The sequence below is a fragment of the Excalfactoria chinensis genome, chromosome 15, assembly GCF_039878825.1.
Source record: "Excalfactoria chinensis isolate bCotChi1 chromosome 15, bCotChi1.hap2, whole genome shotgun sequence".
In the NCBI taxonomy this organism is placed as follows: domain Eukaryota; kingdom Metazoa; phylum Chordata; class Aves; order Galliformes; family Phasianidae; genus Excalfactoria; species Excalfactoria chinensis.
In genome coordinates this window covers 8,596,449-8,613,560 of record NC_092839.1, presented here as the reverse complement: position 1 = coordinate 8,613,560, position 17,112 = coordinate 8,596,449, and the positions used below count along the sequence as shown (strand labels likewise).

The 17,112-nt window shown below is 47.1% G+C and overlaps 1 protein-coding gene across 4 annotated transcripts in view; it reads left to right on the top strand.

Moving 5' to 3' along the window:
• Window positions 1–17,112, top strand: part of MYT1 (myelin transcription factor 1) — a 54,803-nt gene that overhangs the window by 33,573 nt on the left and 4,118 nt on the right. For 3 of the 4 annotated variants that reach the window (XM_072350338.1, XM_072350339.1, XM_072350341.1), the window contains 13 exons: window positions 1,028–1,118; window positions 1,991–2,104; window positions 3,475–3,689; window positions 6,205–6,410; window positions 7,039–7,308; window positions 7,702–7,856; window positions 9,455–9,517; window positions 9,753–9,821; window positions 12,150–12,212; window positions 12,815–12,898; window positions 15,505–15,726; window positions 16,495–16,586; window positions 16,939–17,042. In XM_072350338.1, the coding sequence (XP_072206439.1) occupies window positions 1,028–1,118; window positions 1,991–2,104; window positions 3,475–3,689; window positions 6,205–6,410; window positions 7,039–7,308; window positions 7,702–7,856; window positions 9,455–9,517; window positions 9,753–9,821; window positions 12,150–12,212; window positions 12,815–12,898; window positions 15,505–15,726; window positions 16,495–16,586; window positions 16,939–17,042 (1,748 nt within the window). The remainder of the gene's footprint in view (window positions 1–1,027; window positions 1,119–1,990; window positions 2,105–3,474; window positions 3,690–6,204; window positions 6,411–7,038; window positions 7,309–7,701; window positions 7,857–9,454; window positions 9,518–9,752; window positions 9,822–12,149; window positions 12,213–12,814; window positions 12,899–15,504; window positions 15,727–16,494; window positions 16,587–16,938; window positions 17,043–17,112) is intronic. The other variant, XM_072350340.1, reaches the window with a different exon arrangement.

Genomic DNA, 17,112 nt, shown 5'->3' with positions numbered 1-17,112 from the left:
ACCTCCAGAGGTGTGATGAACAGTTCGCATCCTTACACCGAATTTCTTGTGGTTTTTTCTCTATTTGGGTTATCATGCTGGGGAGAAGGAGAAAGTGCTCTTCCCTGGCATCCAAACGTGGTGTTGCCATATGGCAAAGGAGAGGAGGTGCTCAGAATGTGGAGGGTACCTGAGTTTTCTCTGCTCTCATTGCTGTGAAATTCAGGAAGCGCTGTACTGAGGTGCTTCTCTTCTGCAGAAAATATTTATCATCAACATAACAGATTATTATACACAGATGTGTGAGAAGAGTTTACTTCTACCTCTCTACCAGCGTTCCAAACAGTTTTCCTTGTGCATATACATAAAAATAAATGCTTTATGTTTATGATAATGGCATAATAAGCCAAAAAAAAAAAAGAAAGAAAAAAACCCACGTCCTTCCTTATCAGTAATTTCAAAGGTTGCAGACCTGCCATAAACACGGAGCTGCAGGAAACAAGGAGGAAGCACAGCTATCTTCACACAGGCTTGTATGCAAGAAAAAAGTATATTAATAAATAAATAACGCAGGGCGCGTGCTTCAGAAAGGCTTGCAAATCAAATTATTTTCTTTACTTTTAAGGTCAGCGCTGCAGGAAGCAATAATCCTGAAGATTAAAACGTTCAAAAATCAAACAGAGGCTAGACCTCAGGATAAAGGCAGAGATACAGCTTCAATCACTTAAAACTACCTGAAACTGGGAGAACTATCTCCAAAACGGCAGTGGGGGCTGGCAGGGGGAACTGCATTGCAATCAGCAAACAGGGAGGCAGCCCCGGCTATGCACAGAGATGCTAATCTAGCACTGACCTGAGCAATGCTGCCTTGTCAATCTACTTTTCTCCACACAGACAGATTCTAATTGCAGGGTTTCACATTTCCTGACTTCTAGGAGGCTGAGACTTGATGATTTGGATTGGTTTTCATGGTTTGTTTCTCTTTTTCTCTGATCTTTATCATGTTTTGCTTCTCTTTCCTTCTTCCCTTTCCTTGCTTTCTCCAAAGTCTTGGCGATGCACGAGAACGTGTTGAAATGCCCCACACCAGGCTGCACAGGACAAGGTCACGTCAACAGCAACCGCAACACGCACAGGAGGTACCATCTTCCATTGCTGCATAATGGCCGGGCCAGCAGGGCACAGCCCTGGGGTCACAGGGTTTATTCCTACATTACAGCTCTCACATTTGGAAATGCTGTAAGCAGAGTGAGTGAAGAAGGGATGATTCTAATGATCTAGATGACCGTAGAGGTCGTTTTCCAACCTTAACGGTTCTATGATAAGGCAAAGAGTAATACGGGACAGCAGGATGGAGCAGCGATTTCAGGTTGGATGTTAGGAAAAATTTGTTATTAGAGAAAGTAGCCAGGGACACAGGCTGCCCAGGGATGTGGTGGAGTCACTGTCCCTGGGGGTGTTCAAAACGAGGGTAGATGTTGCATTAAGTGACGTGGTTTCGTGGTATGGTGGTGATGAGTTGATGGCTGGGTTAGATGATCTTAGTGGCCCTTCCAACCTTAGTGATTCTGTGATTTCTGGTTGGGCAGTGGGGCAAAGCAATGCTGTGGGTGCAGGTGGGGGCTCAAGGAAGAGATGTGGAGCAGGGGGTGCCCATGCCCAGTGATGTTTGTGTTTGGTGGTGTGGCAGTTTGAAGGATTTCTGGGGATTTCCACACTATTCAGGCTGTCATTAGTCTGCAGTGTGGGTGATGTGGGAGTTTAGATGCTGCTGCTGTGGGACTTCAGCTTGGATGGGGTCAGGAGGGGACAGGTTGGGTACTTGATGTTTGGCTGCTTTGCTGCTGGCCAAGACTGATGGTAAATTAGGATAATACTAACAAGGAAAACCTTAAAGGCAGATGCTTTTCTCATGGGCTCGGTATAGCTCTGGAGCAAGTGAAAATTTCCATGCACATCTCTTCTTTTTTTTACTCTATTTCTTTTTTACTCTTTTTCTTTTAACTCGCAGTTTATCTGGGTGCCCCATTGCTGCTGCTGAAAAATTAGCCAAATCACATGAAAAGCAACAAACCCAGTCTGGTGATCCTTCAAAGCCCAGCTCCAACTCTGACCGGATCCTCAGGTACGTGGGGTGGGAAGAAGCACCGCAGCAGCAGCCGGCTTGCTCCCGCTGTGTCCTGATACTGCTGAGTCCTGTTATTATGATCATAGGTCTCGCTAAGGTGGGGAGATATTTAATTGATGATCCCAGGGAGGGCACTGAGGACAATGAATTGCTTCTGTAGCATCAATTAATGCTGAGGCTACAGGCCAAAGGGTTTTAGCAGTGCAGCAGAAGGCATTTGTGCCGATAGCACCGCAATGCAAACTGCAGGAGAATGATGGCTATTATATTAGCATTATAAGTAGGGTGGGCTCAGGGAGGGGGAGGAGGAGATTTAGACGAGATATAAATCACTCAATTGCTGTTTCGTGCAAGTCCATCCGCTTTCCTTCCTTAGCCTACGCTCAGTGCCAAAGCGCTCACATCTATTTTGTTATTTCACCCATCTTTCTCTTCCTGGGAGAAAGGGCTGTCTTGCAGTAAGGATGTCCCTGATAGATGCCTGCTTTCATAGCCAATGTGATTCACGAGGCTACAGATGGATCGTAATATGGTTAGTTATTTTGCAATGAGAGCAGGAGGAGAGGAACGGCAGCACTCCCACCAAGGCACCGAGGTGTGATTAATTTATTTATTTGCTCCCCAGGATTGCTGAACACCCCGGTGCACAGAGCTTGGTGCTTTGCAAAGGAAGGCCATTTAGGGTGATTACTTATTTATCTGCAGCAGAGCCCACGATGGGCACAGCGTGCTCTGAGCATGTCACGAAGATGCTCCATGCTCCAAGGAGCTCCCACTCTGGGGACTCACTGGTGGAAAGAGGTCACGGGAAGGAGAATAACAATGGGCCATTTATATACGATTTATATGCAAGACAAATTGATTCATGATAGGCAACCCAGCAGAAACAGGGCTTGAAGAGGGATTCTGCAAGCAGGGAGAGGCTTGCTCAGTGTGGCCATGCGTTGAGCTCATTGTTGCTGTAGATCCGCAGGGGTTATCAGAGCCAAACAGAGTCTTCACACCTTCGTGTGCCATCCTTTGTCATGGCACCCATAGGAGAGTGGCACCCAAGTATGTTGCCATTGGAAAAGCACTGCCACACTGCAGCAACCTGCAAGAATATTTTGCATGAGATGGACACCTTAGCTTTTGGTTTAAAAAGAAGCTTAAAAGGGTGGGGGAAAAAATGAAAAAGCAAACCAAGAGACTCAAAGCAGGTGCAGACTTGCTGAGGGAGAGCAAAAGTCATTGTCACCTCTTCTCTAGCAGCCCTTGGGAACAAGGTGCAGCTGCACGTTCCCATCGCATCAGTTTCCTCCCAACAGCCCCTGCTGTGGGCTGCCAAGGAAAAGAGAAATCATTGGTGCTTGTTGTTTTGTCCTCAGGCCTATGTGCTTTGTGAAGCAGCTGGAGATCCCGCAGTACGGAAGCTACCGGCCCAACATGGTCCCAGCCACCCCTCGGGCCAACCTGGCCAAGGAGCTGGAGAAATACTCCAAGGTCACCTTCGATTATGCAAGTTTTGATGCTCAGGTTTTTGGCAAACGCATGCTTGCCCCAAAGATTCAGACTAGCGAAACCTCACCTAAAGCCTTTAAATGTAAGTTGGGCACAGGGGAGGGCTGGGTTTTGTGTTCTCTGCCTTTCTTGACATGCCACATGCTATGGGGTGATGGGGAGCAGGGGCTGAGCCTGAACGGGAGGAGAAATAGGCTCCCATGACATATCCTTTTGGTGGCAAGAGAGACACATGGCAAGCTTGGTCTTGGGAAGAGCCTGGGGGTTGGTCTTGGCGATGTCTTGAGGTCCCTTCCAACCCCTGCCATTCTGAGATTAAGCTTTGTGAAGAATCGCATTGAGAAGCGGGAACATTAATCTGAGCCACATCTGTAGGTGGGATAAGTTACACAGTTGTCCTCAGTCTGTCCCCACTGCTTTGCAGTTCATATCTATTGATCTGTCTTTTCTCATCTCGCTAAATGGATTATAGTTTTCCTCTCTTCCATCTTCTGTATGACCCATTCCACCCATTTGTCTTCCCGGCCGTGTTCTGCTCCCCGATCGATCACCTGCTCTGCACTGAGCTCCTCATGCTGCTCACAGTGTTGGGCAATGGGAGGGTGGGTGAAAATGCAATGACCAAATGAACCCCTCCGAGTCTGGGCTTCCCAGGAGCAGGAGAGCAGCACCAGGAGCTGCCCCCAACCTGGTTATGTCAGACCCATGTTTAATTTCCCCCTCCCTCTGACTCCAAATGTGTTCCTGAAGGCATCTTCCTGGGGAAGAAAAAAATAATAATAATAAAGATTTAGGAGCTCGGTTTGCAGAAGTCAGCAGCCTCCAGAGGGCTTTCTGTCTGGCTAATCCCACTTCCACAATCCTGTTTAATCCTGATGCAGCTGCTCTCTAAAAAGTGCTCGTACTTGAAAGCATCCCGGTTGTTGCACTACAATGGAAGCTGCCTTTATTACAGTACTAAATCTGTAAAGGATCAGACAATGAAATTGGATGGAGGCCAGAGAGCACAACTGCCACTGTCATCCTGGGTTAGCACTGATGGAAAAGTAATTTGTTTCCCAGAGCAAGTGATTCTCTTGCTGAATAGATTGTGTTATTTGCAATATTAGCAAAGAATTTTCAGGGTAATTGTACTGACAAAAATAATTCCAGCAGACCCACTAGGATAATCCTTCCTATTTTTTCTCATCACTTATTTTACTAATTTGCTGATTGCGAGTCTATTAGCGGTAGAAATACTTATGAAATGGAAAAGCATCACTGAGCCTACGGTGTGAAATTGAAATTGGCATCTCCCAATCCTAGATACTGTAGGGTTGGGCTGGCAAACACCCGCACCCCACCGTAAAGACATGGATTAAATAGGGCTGAAAAACAAGCAGCCCTACACAAGAATAACCATTCGGGCAAGTTTCCAACGAGTTAATCAAAGCAACAAGATGAATATGATTGCCAATCATAGCGGGGAAATCTGTTCCTTTCACTGAGAACTTATTTTAAAGAGATCTTCATCCAGAGGGATTTATACTCCCCTGCATGTGTGTGCATAACTCCCATTAATGTCAATACGCATTATATACATGCACAATGAGGAAGGGAGAGGTCCTTGGGAGATTAGCATTTTATTGTGCCTTATATTCCAGGTCTGTGGTGCCAGCCATGAAGTTGCTCTGCTCTGCCATGCTTGTCCTGCAGCTTCATCCCTGCTGGGATGAACCATACAAGTCTTACTGAAGGGGTGTTGCGTGGTTTCCTCCCAAAATGTGCACAATGAAATGAATTAAGAATTTCAAGACATTGCTGACTGAGTCAGAATACAACCCTGTGACGGGTCAAAGTCAGACAATCTCGTTTGCACCCTCTGAAGCTGCTGACATCTGAGGGACTCTGGCTGGCTGGCAGCCCTCACAAATGGGCCCAGTTTCAAGATGAGGGCAAGTTTTAGTGTGGATTAACCCTAGGCAAGTTTTAGTGTGGATTAGCCATCAGGCATGAAGGGAGCATAGCACCTCCTGGATCGCACTGCTGTGTGCTGTGATATACAGCGCTGGTGTGGTGTAGTGACCATGTGCAGAGGAGCAATAAATCCTGTTATTCAGACATATTTAAATGACACGTCAGCTGTCGGGAAATTCATATTTCACTTCTGTCATCATCAGAAGCTCATATTTCATGGCCATGGTTTAGCTATAAATGTAATTTTTTATCATAAAGTGTTCAAATGTGCTACAAGAAATCTCCTGCAAGTCATCTCTGTGGATAAGTTATGAACAGACAGAGAGCCAGGAAGCTTCTCTGAGCTCTCTCCTTTGACACCTTCCACCGAGGGGTAGCTTTAATGAAGAAAAGTGCTGAGTTCTGTGGGACTTGATGGCAGATCCACTTAATGAATTGGCTTTTCCCACTGAGAACCTTCACACAAGATCCTGGCCACAGCCAGCACCTCCCTAGCAATTAAATAGCCCGTGGATGGGTAATAAACGCAGTTTGCCACTGGAACTGCTGACATGTTCGCTTCATCAGACTGACTTAACACCTCGCTCTGCCTGTGCCAGACCTACATTAGCCTTCTGTTGTTGCTTCTCTTTTTATTCCAGCCAAACCTTTTCCAAAGGCCTCTTCCCCCAGCCACAGCCCCTCCAGCAGTTACGTGAAGAGCACTTCATCTTCCTCCACAGGCTTCGACTACTCCCACGACGCCGAGGCTGCTCACATGGCTGCCACCGCCATCCTCAACCTCTCCACGCGCTGTTGGGAAATGCCGGAGAATCTCAGCACCAAGCAGCAAGAGGCACCCGGCAAGGTGAGTGGGGACCTGGAAGCTTTAGGTAGGAGAAATGCCACTTTATTATTACTATTATTATTATTATTATTATTATCTCTCCTTCCATTTTGACCTTTAAATAGAGAGGAAAGGAGGACGTTACCGCATATTGCCCTTTCCCTCCTGACTTGCTTTTGGTTGACGTACCGTTTGCAGAAGGTAATCGTGGCTCTTAGGATGCTCTTAGGAGGTTCAAATTATCCATCTAAGATGGGTTTCAGTTGCTCACTGCTCTGTATCTGATGTCGTTTTAGATTTCCCAGTTGCATCAGGGGAGCACAGGCTTTCCTGAGGTCCTGTGTCTCGTGCCCAGCCTTGGGCAGATGTCTTGGATGCCATGAGGCAACTTAAGTGGCTCTAGATGCCTGTGTTCAGGCAACTGAGTCAAAATGCCTCATTGATTTTAGGAGAGGGGTGTGTTTGCATGGCGCGTTTCTGAAAACCTTAACAAAAGAGCATCCCTTCCCATTCAGTTCCTTCTAAGTGACTGCAGAAAAGACAGGACATGAATAACCTGCTCCCTCGCTCCCCTGTGCTGAATGGGGGCAAGATCCCCTTAGGGAATTCTTGGCAGGTGCTAACACTGGGCACATTTCCAACTTTTCAGTCCATGGACATTGAGGTGGATGAAAATGGGACTCTGGACTTGAGTATGAACAAGAACCGCAAGCGGGAGAGCACATTTCCCAGCAGCAGCAGCTGCAGCAGTAGTCCCAGCGTAAAGTCCCCAGATGTGTCCCAACGCCAAAACAGCACCAGTGCCACGAGCAGCACCATGACCTCCCCCCAGTCCAGTCAGACCTCCCGCCAGGATGAATGGGACGGACCCATTGACTACACTAAACCAAACCGTCAGCGGGAAGAAGAGCCAGAAGAGGTGAGTGGTGGCTCTGGATGTTTAAGTTACAAATGTCAGTGGAGGGATGAGATTCATGTTTGCTTGTACTGTTGTTCTGTTTCCCCCACCACCCCTCCTTTGTCATTTAGCCTCTTGGCTGGGGTGCAGATGGAGACAGGTTTGAGTCTGAGTCCATATGCAAGACCTTGGTAAAGCCAAGTGTAAACCCTGTACTGATACACTTTGAACACTTCTCCTATAAAAAGGGGACATCACTGTTTGACCTCTGGATGAGGACCGAGGTGCTTGCAGGCCTCAGGAGTGCTGGCAGTGCTGCCTTAACTTTGGGCGGGGATGAACCTGGGGTCCTTTCCCACTGCAGCTCAGCAGCAACAAGCACCACTGCAACCACTTCTGGCTATTCTCTTGCAGTCAGAGCCTGCAGCCCATTCTTTTGCCTCCTCGGAAGCTGATGAGCAAGAAGTGTCGGAGGAGAACTTTGAAGAACGAAAATATCCAGGGGAAGTTACCTTAACTAACTTCAAGCTTAAATTCCTCTCCAAGGACATCAAGAAAGAGCTGCTCACGTAAGCCCTGCCTTCTTGTCTCTTTTCCCAGTGAGTATAAAAACACATCCTCAGTGACAGCCAGGCTGGTAGCAGACAAAATTTATCAACAAATGCATTGTAAAAATTAGAAGTGTAGTCACCTTTATTGCTGTGATTGTTCTGTTTTCATCTTAGGGCTTCAAATGAAAGCTTAAAGGGAAACCCTACTTTCATACAGCTTCTAATCCTTGAGACAAAATCCGTTCCCCCGTGGTCTTGAGATTCTGTTATTGCTGAAGGGCAGTTCCTAAGGAGTTCTGTGCTCTCTGGATTCACAGTTACAGCTGTGCAAACCCCTGTTCTTGATGGTATTTTCCTCTAGGAGTGTTTCTGGCACAGTGGTAGAGCCTATCCAAAATCCCAACCTCTTGTGTTGGGACACTGAGTGATGCTGTGAAGCTAAAAGCATCCAGAGGAGCTCAGCACCTTCCCAGTGCAGGCACTGACCATACAGGTGCCTCACTGTGTAATTAATGAAGAGCAATGGGTCCCGTCACTGTGGTACTGCAGGGCCACAAAATGTGAACTCTGGCTACAGCAGGATTGCTGCTATGCTGCATTATACATTGAAAAGGTCTTATCTAAACTTCTGTCTGTGTATTCATGGATTTGGATGGGGAGAAAATAGACCCAGGTCTTTATTAGATGACACGATGCTCTGCATCCCTGCTGATCCCCCAGAGTCGTGGTCCATGTTTAGAGCTGCGGGGTGAATGTGTCCCCACTCTCATGGCTGCTGGGATCAGTCTGAAAGCCATGGTGCTGAGCTCTCCCCTCCTGGTGGATTTGCTGTGCACGGGCCTCTTTCCTGCAGCCTGACCTTCCTATATGCTAAACAGGAGAAAGCTGGAGAGCCTCATTTTGCTGACCTTATACAATGCTGCACATTACTTGGCTACGCAAGCAGGAGGCTGATGGAAGAGTGTGGCCACGCAAGGAAGAGGTCCACAGGGGCAAAGCAGTCGCTTCCCTAAATGAGCGAAGCAGAAACCAGCTGTCCTATGCAAAACTCTCAAGGCTTTTTGGAAACTCAGCAGTGATGTGAATAGCAATTCTTGAGGTAGAACCTTGAAGACCTGCAGTGCTTTAGTTGCATTATGAAGGGCAAGAAATTTCTTCCCTGGAATAAATAAGTGGTGTTATGGCCAACCCCAAGCTGCCTCTTCTCATTTAGTACCATTGCTCCTCTCTGGTTTGAGAGCTGTAATGAATGATCTGTAGTTAAGCCATGAGCTGTCTGTGTCTGATTGATGCTTGGTGTCTTATGCCATCCCTGGTGGGGATGTGAAGGTGCCATCTCTCAGCCCTCCATTGGCAAAGAGTGGCTGAGATACATTGCTGCTGCTGGAACAGCACCAAGAACCCAACTATTTTAAACAATTTCTTCACATTTACCAATGTCAAAATTGTAAAGAATCATGAACTTCTGGGAATAAAAAAGGGAAAGAATTGGTGTATTTGCCTGTGAACAGGGTCAAAGGCAAAGACGCTCCAATGCAGATACCAAGGAGGGCTCGCATTCTGGGGTGAATCGATCCCTTTCCAGCACTTACATCTGTGTTGTTGTTGTTGCCCAGTTGCCCTACCCCAGGCTGTGATGGCAGCGGACACATCACGGGAAACTATGCCTCTCACCGCAGGTGGGTTCATCTTTTTCTCCGTGGTTCAAACTCTAAATGCAACTTCAGTTTTTAGTATATTTTTTGACCACGTGGACAATTTGGTTCTGTTTCCTCCCCACCTTCTGTTCCCCTTCTCCATCCCCGTCCCCCAGCCCTTTTTCTTTTTCTTTGTTTCTTTTCTTTTTTCTTAGTTTCTTTTCTTTTTTCTTTTTTTTTTTTGGCTTATCCAGATATTCCATCTCTTCTCTTTCAGCCTTTCTGGTTGTCCTCTTGCTGACAAGAGCCTCAGAAACCTCATGGCTGCCCACTCTGCTGACCTCAAGTATGTTTGCGCTCAACTTGGAACTCCTTTTTTTGCTTTCCTCCTCCCCCTCCCCCTTAATTATTTTTTTCTCTCTCTACCTTCCCTGCTCCCCCCCTTTTTTGCTCTGCTTTTGCTTGTTTATCCCCTCCCTTCTCCTTTCAAAACTGATCAGAGTCTGCCTGCGAGGAGCTCTGGTGGAGCCCAGCTGTCACGTTGGGAAGATGGTGGCACGTGCAAAGGGGTATTTTGGGGGAGAGGGTATTAAAGGGCTACTCAGAAATAACCCAGACCCCTGGCAGGCTCCATTAAATAAAAGGAAGCTAATTTATTTTTCATTTGATGTCTTTTGCCCAGCTCTCGTTCCCTAAATCTGTGCCATCACCCTTTCTATGCATCATTTTTGTATGGCTCTCAACTAATCCACAGCTGTGTTAAAGGCACACACTTCGGTGCTGGGTACAGGCACAGGTGGGAAAATACTGCCAGAGCATAGCAAAAAGAAGCCAAGCCTTTCAGAGAATACAGTATGCTAGTTTTATGCTATGCTGCTGGGGATCCAGTGGCAGAGATTTCCATTCATTGCCATGGGAGTATGACAGGCAGACAGTGGGAAGAAGCACATGGTGCTCAGTGAGACAGGATCCGGAGCAGATGTAAATGGGAAGAGCTTTTTGCACTGTTAATGGGTAGCAAAAGGCTCATGGACACCTAAATGTCTTTGTTGCCAGTTCTGCTCTGGAACAGTGCAATCCAGCCTTGGTGCTGACATTCAGATCTGCTTCTCCTAATCCTGTTTTCAGCTTTACTCCCAATGCTCCACATTTTCAGGAGCTACCCTGCTACCCAGGGGAGTTTCCCAACTGCTCCCCTAGAGCTTACCTAGATTGGTGAGGACAGAAGCACAGAGCAAGAGAAAGGGAATGGGATTTGGAGATACTGCAGGTAGAACAGCAAAGGATCGTTTTGATTCTTTCTCTACTTGTATCTAAGAGGGAAATGCCACGAGCATGCTCTCCTCTCTGATTTTCAGATGAGTTGGGGGATTTTTGCCCTCATCCTGCTGGTTATACACCCTGCTGCTTCTGCACCAGGCTTGGGTCTGAGCAGTCTCTCATAGCCCCCTGTGTTGTTGCCTGGATCAAGCTTTGAGCATGTCACCTTTCCCATATACGCCAGCCTCACAAGCTGCTGTGCTGCCATCCCGCTGCCCATCAGGTCTTCAGTGCTCAGGGGCACCGAGCATCCACACATCTTCCACCTAGTGGTGCCAAGCCAGGCAGAGGCAGCCTTAGAAGTGGGGATCAGTAAAGTGGGGGCACAAAATATCCCCCTGAGAACAAGGAGCCTTTGCAAGCTTGAGACAGCAGCTCAGGCCCCCCTGCCCCTCCAGCTCCACGTGCTTAACTCAAGCAGCGCTGGCTAATTGGCAGCCTGGCACTGTGGCCCCAGTGAGGGCTCCTTGCTTCTCTTGCTGGTCCCCATGACAACTTTTATGCCTCACCTACAGCGTTCGGAGCAGGTCTTTGTGCTTATGGCACTTCAGAGCCCCTCACCTTCCTCACTTCTGTAGCCGTAATGATGCAGTGCTCAGCTCTTACCGTTATTATCTTCTCTCCTGCTCTGTGGTGCGTAAGCTTTTGTGCAGGGCTGTGTGATCACAGAGGTGTTCTTCCAGGCTTGGCCTTCATTCATGTTGCTGAGGACTGGATGCTTACTTCCAAACCCATGATCATGGATGCAATGGATGGGAAAGGACCCAAGGTCCCCTTCAGAGCCCCCGTCCCTAACCCACAGCCTCACAGGGAGGACATGGTCACCCTTTTTATTTCCTTTCCCTTTGTTACTTTCCAGCATTGGTGAGTTTGGGGCTCTGAGGTCCCTCCTGGGTTGCCCCCAGGGTGCTTTGCCTCCCCATATCACCCAGACCCAAAGTAACCCTGGGGCAGACACCTCTGTGACCAGTCTATCCATGGTTGTGGGGTATCTTTGGGGTACTTTGCCTATGCTTATATCTAGCTCAGTGGCACAGGATGGCAGCAGTCATCTCCCTACATCTTTCTCGAGAAGATGGGCATTGCCCTGGAGGCCTTTTCTTGCCTCCCTTATTGTCCATTGCTTTTCAAGGTGGGGACAAGTCCAGGATTCCCATCCCTCCCCACATCCCCATTCCTCCCCACTCTTCACCTCTGATGCCCACACCCATCAGCACAGGGACAGCAGTGCTGTGGCTATCCCAGCATGGCTGCTGCTCCTGTGGAGGGAGAAGGGGCAGTGAGGAACCCTGCTTTGGTGCAGCCCCACTCTGTGTGTGCCCCCCATCTCACCACAGCCTCCTTTCCTTTGCAGGTGCCCTACTCCTGGCTGTGACGGTTCTGGTCACATAACAGGAAATTATGCATCACACAGAAGGTAAGATCTTCTCTTACATTATTTTCTCTTTAGTTTCTTTCTGCGTGGTTTTTTTCTTCCCCCCTTTTTCTTTCTTCCTTTTATTTTCCTTCCCCCTGCAGTGGGCAGAGTTGTAAAGTTCTGAATAAAACATTAATGTTACTGACAACTGAAGCCTATTTTCATCTCTTTAATCTGACTTTTTTTCCTTTTCTTTTTTTTTTTTTTTTTTTTTTGATGTTTTCAGCTTCTGATTAGAAGCTCCCTTCAATAGAATAAAAGACAAAGGGTCAGATTTTAGCTGATGCAATGTTCCTGTTAATAACGCTACCTATTTATGACTTCTATTATCGCTTTATAGCATTAATAGCGGAGATCTGAGCCTTCTGTTTCAACAATTCCATTAAACATTGCAGGCTGTTAGCAGATATCTTCTTATCTAGACACCGTTAATTACTGTCCATCTCCTCAAATACACGTATTTTTTTCCTCCTGACTTCTCCTCGTGATGTGAAGCTGCAAAACGAGAGAGAGAGATCAAAACCGCGTGTGAAATTCGGGGGAAGCTGATGAGGTGGGGGCCCTGCCAGTCAGACAGCCCTTTCTTCTCTTTTCAAACACAGTCTGTCAGGCTGCCCTCGTGCCAAGAAAAGTGGGATCAAGATAACCCCGACCAAGGATGATAAAGAAGACCCGGAACTGATGAAGTAAGTGTGGTCAAAGAGAAAAATCAATGGTGTTGGAAATGAGGGTTAAAAACCCACAGTTGGCTGAAATGCTGGAGGCTTTCAGGGTGGTAATGGGCACATGTGGGGTGCTGGAGTGGGTAGGGTCAAGGTTTGGTTGCCCTACATAAAGTGTGCTTTGTACAACCTTGGCTACTGCTGAATATTCCGAGCTGGAGAAAGGAGCTTTGAGAAGCGGATGATATTTGAGCCATCTGCTCTGTTCTCACTCCTCTGTCTCCAGGAAGGAAAGCTTCCGAGCTAAATGAACTGTGTGATAATTAGCAGGAGTTAGCGGAGTTTATTAAAAATTAAGCGACCTACTTGAGAATCTGCTGGAAAAAAAAAACCAACACCTTTTGGACTTGGATAGTCCTCAGTTGCTGGTGGTGTTGCAATGCCATTTTGTGACACAGGAAAGGAAAGGAAAGGAAAGGAAAGGAAAGGAAAGGAAAGGAAAGGAAAGGAAAGGAAAGGAAAGGAAAGGAAAGGAAAGGAAAGGAAAGGAAAGGAAAGGAAAGGAAAGGAAAGGAAAGGAAAGGAAAGGAAAGGCAGTGAGTGCAGCTTTGCAACCATTGGCAGTTGGGCTTTTGTGCTGATGGTTGAGGATGCAGCCAGCAGCTCCTCCTGCTTTGCAAGAGATCACTTCCCAGTGCAAAGGGGCTCTTACAGGGTTTGCTTGCTACAGTGCAGCTGGTGCTTGCACAAGAATGCTTCCCACAAAACCAATGCTCCTCCCAGTGCTTGGGGCTGTCCTTGATGCTTGACAGTGAATGGGGGGAAGGAATGTGCTGAAGCACCACTAGGGATGGGGATTTTGGATCCCAGAATGACCCCAATGGCCTTGCTGTGGTTCTACTCCTCTGCTTGCAGGGGGATGCACGAGGAGAATGTCATTCAGTCCCCTTTATTTTGCTGTTCATCCTTCCAGTAATTTGCCATAGATGTGGTGGAACAGAGCATATCAACCTTCAGCCCAGCCCTGGCACCAAGCGGAGGCATCCGCACTTCCCTAATTGATCAAGTGCTGCTTCTGCTTCTGTTAAATAATAATAATAAAAATAAAATAAAATAAAAAATGTCCGAGCCAGCTGTTTTGCACAATAAGGCTCTGGTTTATTTATTTTTTTAACAATGAAAGTGTAATGAAAGTTAAATTAACAGTGTAAAATATGGAACGGTCGGGCCATAATGGCTGCATGCTAAATGCTGGGGTTTGTTTCTCTCTCTCTCTCTCTTTTATTTTTTCCTCTCCTTTTCCTCCCGAGGATTCAGTAATTTGCCCGTGATCATATAAAAGCAATGATGTTATGAATTTACTGAGGATCCTGCTGGCAGGGATATTATAAGTGAATTGTGCTGCATTTGCAGCTGATTAAAATCGAGATCAGCATTTTTCAAATTATCTCGGGAAAATAATGGGTGTGCGGCTCCCCCTTCTGCTGTCAGCTCCTTTTTGCACGAAATATAAACAATGAGGGGAATCGTTGCTGTGGTGAAACGGAGCTTGTGATTTCCAGGAGTGGCTCAATGGGTGTTTTGCTGGGGTAACTCGAAGTCCTCGATTGCTTTCAAGCTGAGGACAAGGGGTTATTTTCTTTCCATTTCTTACCTTTTTATAGGGTGACCTCCCTTGAGTAATAAACTTCTAACTGTATTTATAATTGACTAGCATCTTTAAACGAGTGCAAGACGCAGCAGAAACCGTAATAGATAGTCAAGGCTCTGCTGAATGGCCGAATTCAGTCAGCATGCCATTAGGTGGGGAGTTAGCAAGTAAAGCATGCCAATTAACACTGCTCATGTCAGCGCTGCCCCAACCTCTCCAGCACCATTCCCGTGGCCCCAGTTGGCACTGGATGCATGGGATGGGCAGCAATTCCTGCTGCTGCCCAACCATGAGCATACAGTTCGCTGTCATTGTGTTTGGTGTGAGTGGATCACCCTTGGGGGGCTGTCAGGATCCCCCAAAGCAGTTATCTACCTTCTGTCTTAAGGTGTAGGGACATCGTGTCAGCTGTTTTTTGGGTGTTTTGCTGTGAGTGTGGCAGTGGTGTGACGCCTGCTGTTTGTCTTTGGTTCTTTTTAGGGGAACGGCATAGCTCTTAATTTCCCATCTGCTTCCCATATCTATGGCTGTAAAAACAGCACTTCTATTCCCTGAGGGGCTTTTTCCATTACGTATTTGTTAGAAGTAACTAAATATCTCTATCCCTGCCTGCTGGTTTTTGACGTGAAAGCGCCTCTCCTTGCGCACCATGCAGCTCCTACCCCACAGCACCAGTGGGTGTGGGATGGCACTGAGCAGCTCGGCCCTGCTCTGCTGCCCTCAGTCCCCCTGCCCAGTGTTAAGCCCCAGCTGTGACTGAGCTCACTGCCATTGTTTCATTGCCATTCGTAATCTCTAGCCACAAGAATAACACACAGAGAACAGTGAGTCCCACGGACTCTTAAAACCTATGCAAAAAGATGTCCCAGCTGATGCAAAGCAATACTTGCTTTCCACCTTCCTCTTTCCTGCTCATCACTGATATCCTTCCATCCTTTTTCACTCCTCTTCTATAATTTCTTGTATTCCTTGTGCCCAGGTGTCCGGTTCCTGGCTGCGTTGGGCTTGGACACATCAGTGGTAAATACGCCTCCCACCGCAGCGCATCGGGCTGCCCCCTGGCTGCCCGAAGGCAGAAGGAAGGATCCCTCAATGGCTCCTCATTTTCCTGGAAATCACTGAAAAATGAAGGCCCAACCTGCCCTACACCAGGCTGTGATGGCTCTGGCCATGCCAATGGGAGCTTCCTCACTCACAGGAGGTAAATAATTACAGAATCATTAAGGTTGGAAAAGACCTTCAGGATCACCAAGCCCAGCCATTGACCCATCACCAACATACCCTCTAAGCACGTCCCTTGGTGCCACTTCCCCAATGTACTTGAGCACCTCCAGGGATGGTGACCCCACCACCTCACTGGGCAGCCTGTGCCAGTGCATCACTGCTCTTTCAGAGAAGTTTTTCCTAGCATTCAACCTTGGGATCACCCCGAGTGTGGCAGTTTTGGAGTGAATTTATACTGAGCATCATTCCACTCTCGATGAAAGCTCAGTAACCGGTGCTTTTAATGCTGCCCTCGGTCAGGATGCTCTAAGGGCTGTTTTCTGCATGGGATAAAAACACTTAAATGTTTTAACTTTGCAGTAGTGAAACGTGAATTGGACAAAATCATGAAAGCAATAATGTAGTGTCCTTCCATTAGCACTCCACAGCAGTTCTTCGGCAGCCAAAATGGGGGTTTGATGCCCAATCCATCCAGACTCATTTCACCTTCCTCGCCTGTCATGCCCCCTCTTTTAGAAAATAACACTTTTTCTTTTTTAATCTTTGCTCAGAGAAAATTGCTCTTGCTTTATAAATGAGGACCTTTGTGGCATTATTCATAAAGCAATTTCCTCTGCACCATAAAAAGCTTTTAGAAGAACTGTCTCACAGCATGAACTCCACCGAATGGTACGCACTGTTGTTGGGAACATAAGCACCTATAAATACGGAGAGTTTATGAAACCCATTTTTACTTGTTTTTCAGTTTGTCAGGGTGCCCAAGAGCTACTTTTGCTGGGAAGAAAGGAAAACTCTCAGGGGATGAAATTCTCAACACAAAGTTCAAGACCAGTGATGGTAAGGATTTTCACTTGTTTCATCTGGCATGTGTGTTGGGGTATTGAGCCCACTGGCATCTCTTCAAGTCTTTGGGTCTACAAGCAAATCCTGTGCTACAACCTTGCAGCGTGCATGAATGCTCTGGGCTCCAACTGCTGGGCTCTCCTTCAGTTTTGCATTTACATCTTGACCTATAAAGTATAATTATAGTTAAATATTTAAAAGCAAACAAACAAACAAAACCAAGCATTAAAAAGAGAGCAGAATGTGCATTCTGTATTGAGGATGTGAAAGCAGAGGTGAGGATTTGGTGAGCTGTGATGCTTACCCAAAAGCAGACGCTGACTGCCTGCCTCTTTCCCTCCCACAGTTCTAGAGAACGATGAGGAGATCAAGCAGCTGAACAAGGAGATCAGCGAGCTGAACGAGTCCAACTCAGAGATGGAAGCAGCCATGGTGAAGCTCCAGTCACAGGTTTGTGTCTTTGGATGTGTGCCCAAGCTCCCAGCAGAGTGCTGATGGGTTGTAACCCAACGTGTTCTTT